At 45.1% G+C, this 10,323-nt stretch overlaps 1 protein-coding gene across 6 annotated transcripts in view; it reads left to right on the forward strand.

Moving 5' to 3' along the window:
* erg28 (ergosterol biosynthesis 28 homolog) overlaps positions 1-9,760 on the forward strand; it is a 10,957-nt gene extending 1,197 nt beyond the window's left edge. For all 6 annotated transcript variants that reach the window (XM_043701486.1, XM_043701481.1, XM_043701483.1 and 3 more), the window contains exons 2-5: positions 625-758; positions 7,817-7,907; positions 8,083-8,201; positions 8,779-9,760. In XM_043701486.1, coding sequence (XP_043557421.1) covers positions 626-758; positions 7,817-7,907; positions 8,083-8,201; positions 8,779-8,867 — 432 coding nt within the window. In that variant the 5' untranslated portion in view covers position 625 and the 3' untranslated portion in view covers positions 8,868-9,760. The remainder of the gene's footprint in view (positions 1-624; positions 759-7,816; positions 7,908-8,082; positions 8,202-8,778) is intronic.
* Positions 9,761-10,323: the final 563 nt, after the last annotated feature.

The raw sequence follows: 10,323 nt of genomic DNA on the forward strand, positions 1-10,323 counted from the left end.
GGAGGGTCAGTGCTGAGGGAGTGGGCACTGTAGGAGGGTCAGTGCTGAGGGTGCGCCGCACTGTGAGAGGGTCAGCACTCAGGGTGTGCCGCGCTGTTGGAGGGTCAGGGCTGAGGGAGGGCTGCACCGCGCTGTCGGAGGGTCGGCACCGAAGGAGCGAGGCGCTGTCGGGGGGTTGGCGCTGAGGGAGCGCCACGGAATCTTCTGGTTAAGTGGTCCTGCACCTCCCTTTGCCTTGGTTTGTCCTGTCCAGGATGGTGTTTCGGTTAATACCGGCATTAGTGTTGTCCCAGCAATGTAGTATCCAGATGGGGTGTGTGACCTTGCTGCTCTATTTTAATCACTTGATGACATCAGTTGGTCCAAGAGGAGGTGGACGTCCAATATCTCCAGAATATCGAGATACCTCAGACAGGCTCTGAGGTGACAGTGAGCACGAGCTCCCCCTCTTCTCCCCCCCCACAACTGGTGTTTACTGAACACATAATTAAAATCAGCTGGATTGGGGGAGGGGAAAAGTATTTATTGTGGAATACACTCATCTCCAACACAATGACATTCTACTTTCTCCCTCATTCTCCCTATCACTCTGCCTGCCTCTGTTGCTCACTCTCTCTCTTTCAGAATGAGCCGGTTCCTCAACCTCCTTCGCAGCTGGTTACTGATGGTTGCTATTGTTGCTGCAGGCAATACAATTCAGAGTTTCTGGGACCACAGCTTCCTCTCCGACAAGTTGTACACTGGAAGCCCAACACTCGGTAAGATTTGTGCTCTCGATTATGGTGCATCTTGAAATGCTGAGAGCAACGGAAGCAGCATCAACAATATTAGGCCATTTGGCTCCCTCAAACCTGCTCTCTGAGGGAGAGAATTCTAAAGATTGACCACCCTCAGAAGAATGTCTTGATCATCTGTCTTAAATAGGTGGTCCTTTTATTTCTAAACTGTGTACTCAAGTTTAGATTCCCCATGGTGAAATATTCCTTCAGCATGTTCTCTCTTCATCTTTCAATCTTGGAAAATTGGGAAATTATCAAGGTGTTGAACAGGTGTGTTGGGGTTAGAGTCTTACAGCATGGAGACAGAGGCCCTTCAGCCCAAACTGGTCTATGCCGACCAAAAAGTCCATCCACGCTAACCCCATTTCACTGCGCTTATATCCTTCTAAACCCTTTCTATTAATGTATTTGTTCAAATGCCCTTTAAATGTCGATAATTTATCCGTCTCAACTACTTCCGGTGGCAGCTTACCCCCTCTTGTGTGAAAAAAAGAGTTGCCCCTCGGGTTCCCTTTTGTTCTTTCCCCTCTAACCTTAAACTGATGCCCTTTTTGTCCTCAATTCCCCAGCCCTGGGAAAAGACTGAGTACATTCACCCTATCCATTCCCCCTCAGTCTCTTACACTGTAAAGAAAGAGGTCCTACCTTGTCCAATTTCTCCTTATAACTCAATGCCTTGATTCCTGACAACATCCTTGTAAATTTCTTTTGCACCCTTTCCAGTTTAATAACCTGCTTCCTGGAGCAAGGTGACCAAAACTGAACACAATACTCCAAGTCCAGCCTCACCAACGTCCTGTACAACTGCAACATAACTTCCCAACGTCTACACTCAATGCCCTGACTGATGAAGGCCAGTGTGTCAAAGACTTTCTTCACTGCCCTATCTAACTGTGACTCTACTTTCAGAGAACTGTGAATCTGAACTCCCAAGGTCCCTCTGTTCCACTATACTCTTGAAGGCCCACCATTTACCATGAAACTCCTACCTTGATGTGACTTTCCAACTTGCCTACATTAAATTCCATTTGCCATTTTTAAAAATTAGATTAGATTACATTACAGTGTGGAAACAGGCCCTTCGGCCCAACAAGTCCACACCGACCCGCCAAAGTGCAACCCACTCGTACCCCTTCATTTGCCCCTTACCTAACACTACGGGCAATTTAGTATGGCCAATCCACCTGACCTGCACATCTTTGGACTGTGGGAGGAAACCGGAGCACCCGGAGGAAACCCACGCAGACACGGGGAGAATGTGCAAACTCCACACAGTCAGTCGCCTGAGTCGGGAATTGAACCCGGGTCTCTGGCGCTGCGAGGCAGCAGTGCTAACCACTGGGCCACCGTGCCAACTTTCCGAGCTGATCAAGGTCCTGCTGTAATTTCTGACAACCTTCCACACTGTCCACGATATCGCTGATTTTAGTGTTGTCTGCAAATTTACTAATCATGCCTTATACCTTCTCATCCAAAACATTGATATAGATAACAAATAGTAATATGCCTAGCACCGACCCCTGATGCAATCCACTCGTCACGTGTCTCCAATCTGAACAAGCATCCTTCCACTATCACCCTCTGCTTCCTACCATTAAGCAATTGTGTATCCAATTTACCAGCTCCCTCGGATCTAAGAGTAGTCCATTATATGGAACCTTAGCAAAGGCCTTACTGAAAACCATTTAGACTACATCTACTGCCCTGCCCTCATTAACCTTCCTGATCACTTCAAAGAACTCTGACAAATTTATGAGGCATGATCTCTCATACACAAAGCCATGTTGACCACTTCTAATCAAACCCCGTCTTCCCATTCGCGTCTCCTCAGATACTGAGGCAGTCTGTGTTCAAATGCAACAAGATCGGGATAATATTCAAGCTTGGACCGACAAGTGGCAAGTAACATTCGCGCCACACAAATGTCAGACAATGACCATCATCAATAAGAGACACTCACCACCACCCCTTGCCACTGAAAGATACTACCATCACTGAATCCCCCACTGTCAACATCCTTGGGTTACCATTGACCAGAAATGCGACTGGACTAGCCACATCAACAGTGGCTACAAGAGCAGGCCAGAGACTAGGGATACTACAGCGAGTAACTACCCTCCTTACACCCCAAAGTCTAGCCACCATCTACAAGGCACAAGTCAGGAATGTGATGGAATACTCCTCACTTGCCTGGATGGGTGCAGCTCCAACAACACTCCAGAAGTGTTTGATAAGGTTCCCCATAGTAGGCTGATGAAGAAAATGAAGTCACATGGGGTCCGGGGTGTTTGAGCTCGATGGATAGAGAACTGGTTGAGCAACAGGAGACAGAGTAGGAGTGGAAGGGAGTTTCTCAAAATGGAGACCTGTGACCAGTGGTGTCCCACAGGGATCCATGCTGGGGCCACTGTTGCTTGTGATATATGTAAGGTACGGGTGGTCTGATTAGCAAGTTTGCAGATTACACTAAGATTGGTGGAGTAGCAGATAGTGAAGGGGACTGTCAGAGAAAACAGCAGAATATAGATAGACTGGAGAGAAATGGCTGATCTAGTTCAATCTGGACAAATACGAGATGATGCATTTTGGACGGTGGAATTCCAGAACAAACTATACAGTAAATGGAAAGGTCCTGGGGAAAACTGATATACAGAGAGATCTGGGTGTTCAGGTCCATTGTTCCCTGAAGGTGGTAACACAGGTCAGTAGAGTGGTCAAGAAGGCATACAGCATGCTTTCCTTCATCGGACGGGGTATTGAGTACAAGAGTTGGCAGGTCATGTTACAGTTGTATAAGAATTTGGTTTGGCCACATTTGGAATACTGTGTACAGTTCTGGTTGCCACATTACCAAAAGGATGTGGTTGCTTTGGAGACAGTGCAGAGGAGGTTCACCAGGATGTTGCCTGGTATGGAGGGCACTAGCTATGAAGGGAGGTTGAGTAGATGAGGATTATTTTCATTGGAAAGGAGGTTTGAGGAGGAACATGTTTGAGGCCTGCAAAATCATGAGAGGTATAGACAGGGTGGATAGCAAGACTCCATTAGGGGCCACGAGTTCAAGGTGAGAGGGGAAAGGTTTTGAGGAGATATACGTGGAAAGCTCTTTACGCAGAGGGTGTTGCCAGTGGAGATGGTAGGGACAGGAACGATGGTGTCATTTAAGATGTATCTAGACAGATACATGAATAAGCGGGAGCAAAGGGATACAAATCCTTAGAAAATAGACGGCAGATTTAGATAGAGGATCTGGATTGGCGCAAGCTTGAGGCTGAAGGGCCTGTTCCTATGCTGTAATGTTCTTTGTTCTCTTATTCGTTGGAATCTTCTCAAGTAACCTACCATGGATGTTAAGCTTACTGGTCAGTCTTCACTGTGGAAGACACAAATAACATGCCAATAATTGATTACAAGGTGGGTAGAAATGACCATTATCACTAAAGAGTTAGTATTGGGTATATTAATGGGACTAAAAGTAAACAATCTCCTGGCCCTGATGGAATGCATCTCAGGCTAATAAAAGATGATGGGGGAAACAGTAATTGTGCTCGTGGTAATTTATCAAAATTTGCTAGGCATCGGGACAGTTCTCAGATTGGAAAACCACAAATGTGACACCTCTATTTAAAAAAGGTGGTTGACAAAAGGTGGGTAACTATAGGCTGGTTAGCTTAACCTCTGTAGTTGGGAAAATTCTTGAATTTATCATCAAGGGAGAAAAATAGCAAGACATCTGGATAGAAGTTGGTCCAGCATGAAGTCATGAAGGGCAGGTCACGTTGAATTAATTTACTGAAATTCTTTGAGGACATTAAGAATGTGGTGGACAACAGGGAACCGATGGATGTGATGTATCTGGATTTTCAGAATGCATTCAAGAAGATTAAAAATCACAAACACCAGGTTATAGTCCAACAGGTTTAATTGGAAGCACTGGCTTTCAAAGCGCCACTCCTTCATCACGTGGTTGTGACGGTTCAAGAAGGTGGCAAACAAAGGCTGCTGCATTATGGGTAAAGGTAAAGGTGCACAGCATTATGGGTAATGTATGAGCATGTGTAGAGGATTGGTTAACTAATGGAAAGCAAAGAGTTTTTTTTTCTGGTTGGCAATCAGTGGCTAGTGGTGTGTGCCACAGGGATCAATATTAGGACTGCAATTATTCACAATGTACAAAGATGATTTAGAATTGGGGATTAAGTGTAGTGTGTCAAAGATCAGAAGTGACACTAAAAGACTCTCTAAGGTAAGGCATTTATTTTTTTCTTTTTCATATATTTAAGTGCATTGTTTGGTTTTAGTTAGTTCATATAAAGCTAAGCTTACAATGGCATGGGACCTCAGACCCGTGGCATGTGCCTCTTGCTTGATGTGGGAGCTCAGGGACGTGGCTGACGTTCCTGACTCTTACACTTGCAAGAAGTGTGTCCAGCTGCAGCTCTTGTTTGACCGCATGATGGCTCTGGAGCTGCGGATGGACTCACTGTGGAGCATCCGCGATGCTGAGGAGGTCGTGGATAGCAGGTTTAGTGAACTGGTCACACCGCAGGTTAGAATTGCTGAGGGAGACAGTGAATGGGTGACCAAAAGGCAGAAAAAGAGTAGGAAGGCAGTGCAGGTGTCCCCTGAGGTCATCTCCCTCCAAAACAGGTATACCATTTTGGATACTGTTGGGGAAGATGGCTCACCGGGGGAGGGCCAGGATCATGGCACCGTGGCGGGCACTGCTGTTCAGAAGGGCAGGAAAAAGACTCGTAGGGCCATAGTCACAGGGGATTCTATTGTGAGGGGAGTAGATAAGCGGCTCTGTGGCTGAAAACAGGACTCCCGGATGGTATGTTGCCTCCCAGGTGCTCGGGTCAGGGATGTCACCGATCGGCTGCAGAGCATTCTAAAAGGGGAGGGTGAACAGCCAGTTGTCTTGGTGCATATAGGCACCAACGATATAAGTAAAAAACGAGATGAGGTTCTGAAAGCAGAATTCAGGGAGCTATGAGAGAAGTTAAAGAGGAGGACCTCAAAGGTAGTGATCTCAGGATTACTACCAGTGCCATGTGCTAGCCAGCGTAGAAATGGAGAAAGGTGACCAGTGGTGTTCCACAGAGGTCAGTGCTGGAGCCACTGTTGTTTGTAATATACATAAACTATTTGGAAAAGAGCACTGTTGGTATGATCAGCAAGTTTGCAGATGACACGAAGATTGGTGGAGCAGCAGAAAGCATAAGGGACTGTCAGAGAATACTGGAGGATATAGATAGACTGGAGAGTTGGGTGGAAAAGTGGCAGATGGCTTTCAATCCAGACAAATGTGAGGTGATGCATTAAGCAAGACTAATTCTAGAGCGAATTATACAATGAACAGAAGAGCCTTAGGAAAAGTTGATGAGCAGAGAGATCTGGGAGTGCAGGCTTATGAGGAGAGATTGAGAAGGCTGGGACTGTACTCATTGGAATGTAAAAGAATGGGTGGGGGGATCTTATTGAAACATAAAATTATGAAGCGAACAAATACTACAGAAGTATTGTACAGAGGTTGTTTCCAGTGGTGGGTGGGGGTTGGGTGAAACAAGAACTAGGGGACATAGCCTCAGAATAAGGGGGGAGCAGATTTAGGAGTGAGTTAAGGAGGAATTTCTTCACCCAAAGGGTTGTGAATCTGTGGAAGTCCCTGCCCAGTGAAGCAGTTAGGCTGCCTTGTTGAATGTTTTTAAGGCAAAGATAGTTCTTTGAACAGTGAAAGAATTAAGGGTTATGGTGAGCGGGTGGGTAAGTGGAGCTGAGTCCATGAAAAGATCAGCCAGTATCGTATTGAATGGCGACAGGCTCGACAGGCCAGGCGGCCTACTCCTGCTCCTAGCTCTTATGTTCTTATCTCTTTCATCGCCTTCACAATTTCTCAGTCTCAAGACCCAGCGTGTCATAAGAACATAGGAGTAGGCCATCTGGCCCATCAAGCTCTGCTGTTCATTATAATCTCTTTAGCCACGAGCTATATCTAACTCCCACTTGCAAATTCAATGCTTTGGGCTCAGCCACTTTGTGGTAGTGAATTCCAAAGGTTCCCCACTCTCTGGGCGGAGACACTTCTCACCCTGTCAAAACCATTACTTATTAGACAAAACCCTTCATCCAAACTGATGTAATAATTTGTTTTAAATAAGGAGCTTTAAGTAATCGGTAAATAAACTGGAACTACCCAGGTTAGCTGCTTCACCTCCCTCTGGTCACACGCCCTAACCTTCTGATAATGAAGGCCAACTTTCTGTTGGTGTCCTGATTACTTTCTTCACCTTTTTTGTCCCACAGTGTGTATACATACAAGCTGCAAAGCTATTTTTCATTCCCATGGTCTGTCTTTGTCATTTTTTATTTACCATTTAGTTTACCACTGCGTCTGTATCTTGTACTGCCCCAACGCTCTCAGTTTATACACCTTTTTTTCTCCTTCCCTATACTGTGCCCATCCTCCTGCTGTTTTAATTTTAAAATCTCCCTGATAACACAAGCAAATCCCCCACTGCTCCCAGGCCTGTTGAGACACAACCTCCTTTTTGGATATGTGCTTTCTGTCCCAGAACAGATCTCAAGAATCTGAAGCTGTCCCTTATACACCACGATTCAAGTTGCACTTTGATCCTTTCTGGCTTGCAATTTCTACTCTGACCATAATGTGGGCTATAATCCAGAGATGATTAAACTCAAATCCACTCCTTAACCACCTCCCTAGTTAGAAAACCTGACCTATGGACCTAATTTATTTACACTTTCCATATCATTAATACCAATGTATTTGAACAAACAAACAAACTGGAGCAGGCCATTCAGCCCCTCCAGCCACTTCCTACTTTATTCCTCACACTGAAATCCTGGCTCACTCTGTTCCATCTCCAGAATATTCTGCAGTGTCTCCATGATGTCGCCCCCACAGAGGCAGCACGTTTTGTGGGATTCACACTGACAGCTATAGGAACAGAGTTTTAAACGTTTCATTCTTGGCCTTGCTTTGCTGATTGTATTTAAATTTTGTTTCTGTGTAGTGAATGGTTTGCAGGCAAGAACATTTGGGATCTGGACTCTACTCTCCTCCATCATTCGATGCACATGTGCAGTGGATATTCACAACAGAACGTACGTAACTGTCACACTAGAGCATAGCGTAGAGGGAGCTTTACCCTGTGTATCTAACCCTGTGCTGTCTCTGTCCTGGGAGTGTTTGAATTGTTTGTCTTAAGTTTACTTTCACCCTGAATGATGTAGTATTTTGTGATGCTGACTACTTGTTTGTTTCTTTGTGTACCCACAGGTTGTACCATATTACTCTGTGGACCTTTATTCTGGCATTTGGTCACTTTGTGTCTGAGTCCTTTATTTATCACACAGCACCCATGACGAAAGCGGTGATGGCACCCCTGTTAGTGGCCAGTAAGTAGACCCTGTGATTGGAACTTGGAACGTTTTAAAAGGACATTGATATTGGTCACCTGAGACATCAGAGAGTATTGGCTAGGGACACTGTCACCTGTCAGTTGTGGGGATATAGAGGGTGACTTGTTGATTGAGACAGATTACAGAATTAGCTGTACGTTTCATTCACAAAATGTCACAATTATCCAGATCAACCTAATGTCACAGTATCTGCTTATCCTGTTGCTGAATTAGTTTTGTCAATGGCAGTTTAATTCTGTAATTTCTATTATTAATTGTGTGTAAGCCACTCACTGTCCTGATCTGGAAATATATCACCGTTCCTTCACTGTTGCTAGGTCAAACTCCTGGAATTCCCTCCCTAAGGGCATTGTGGGTCTATCTACAGCACATGGACTGCAGCTGTTCAAGAATGTAGCTCACCCCCACCTTCCCAAGGGCAACTGGGGATGGGCAGTAAATGCTGGCTTTATGAACAAAAGGATGCCTGCAGTAGGGTTAGGGTTAGTATGTTGTGTTAGGTGTGCTGTTTGTTCCACTTCTTTCCACTGACTGTTGCCCTCTCTGTCCTGAGGTTTCTCAATCCTGGGAATGTTGGTTGGATTTCAGTACTTGGAAGATCCTCAAGATGCAACCTCCATTCGACCAAAGAAGAGGATGTAAAGCCTCAGTGGTTTGGCTGCTCAGAGTAATGGTGTACGGGCAACATCCAGATAGGTTTCTGGCTGCTGCACATCCAGCTAGTTCACCTGGGCACACTCTCCACTGCACTTCCATCAACTTCATTCATCACAATCAGTGACTGAAATCCACTGTAAAGACCTTTCCAATATCCTGACGTCATAAATGTATTTTAGAAATGGGAGTCTGTTCAGATTGTGATACAGCACAGGCTATTTGGGCTATCGTATCCATGCTGGTCAACACTAATCCCATTTCCCAGCTCTTTGCCAACAGCTCTGGAGACTACAGTGATGTAAGTGAATATCTAAATTCTGCTGAAATATTACAAGAGTTTTTGATTCACTCGCCCTTTTCAACAGTGAGCTCCAGATTCCCAACATCTGAGTTTTAAAAAAAATTCTTAGCTCTTCTCTTTGCCTTCTGCCACTTACCTTGAATCTATCCCCTCTATTATGTCTCCTCTCAACATTCACTCCTCCAAGGTAATGGCCTATCTAATCTTTCCTCATTGTTCCGATCCTTCAACTCTGGCAGCATCCTAGTAAATCTCCTCTGCACCCTCTCCAGTGCAGTTGCATTCTTTCTGTAATATGGTGACCAGAACTGCACACAGTGCTCCTGCTGTGGCCTGAGTACAGCTCCCTCGTTGCCTGCTTGCTCTTGTATTGAGCAAAGAACAATACAGCACGCGAACAGGCCCTTTGAGCCTCCCCAGATGCTGCCTTAACCACCTCGTCTACCTTTCAGGCATCTGCAGATACTGGTAATGACATTGGACTGGGAATCTATAAACCCAGGTTAAATCTGTGGGGACTTGAATCAGGCCGTGACAGATGGTGACATTTGAATTCAATAAAAATCTGAAATTAAAAGCTGACCAAATAGTGATCATGAAGTCATCAGACATAGGAGCAGAAATTAGGCTATTCAGCCCAAGTCTGCTGCACCAATCAATCATGGCGGATAAGTTTCTCAAACCCGTTCCACGTCTTTCTAACTGGAACATAATATAAGAGCGAGGAGCAGGAGTAGGCCATCTGGGTCATAGAGCCTGCTCCACATTCAATAAGATCGTGGCTAATCTTTTCAGGCACTCTGTTCCACTTACCCACCCTCTCACCATATTCCCATAATTCCTTTATTGTTCAAAAACAATCTATCTTAGCTTTAAAAATATTTACTGAAGTAGCATTAACTACTTCCCTGGGCAGGAATTCCATACATTTACAACCCTCTGGGTGAAGAAGTTCTTTCTTTCTCTATTCAGTACTGAAACTGTTTCCCCCTACTTTTGAGGCTATGCCCTTTTTGTCCTAGTTTCACCTGCCAGTGGAAACATCCTCTTTACTTCTATCTTATCCCCTTTATAGTTTTATATAGAGTCATAGAGATGTACAACATGGAAACAGACCCTTCGGTCCAACCCGCCCATGCT

The sequence above is a fragment of the Chiloscyllium plagiosum genome, chromosome 12 (assembly GCF_004010195.1).
Source record: "Chiloscyllium plagiosum isolate BGI_BamShark_2017 chromosome 12, ASM401019v2, whole genome shotgun sequence".
NCBI lineage: Eukaryota > Metazoa > Chordata > Chondrichthyes > Orectolobiformes > Hemiscylliidae > Chiloscyllium > Chiloscyllium plagiosum.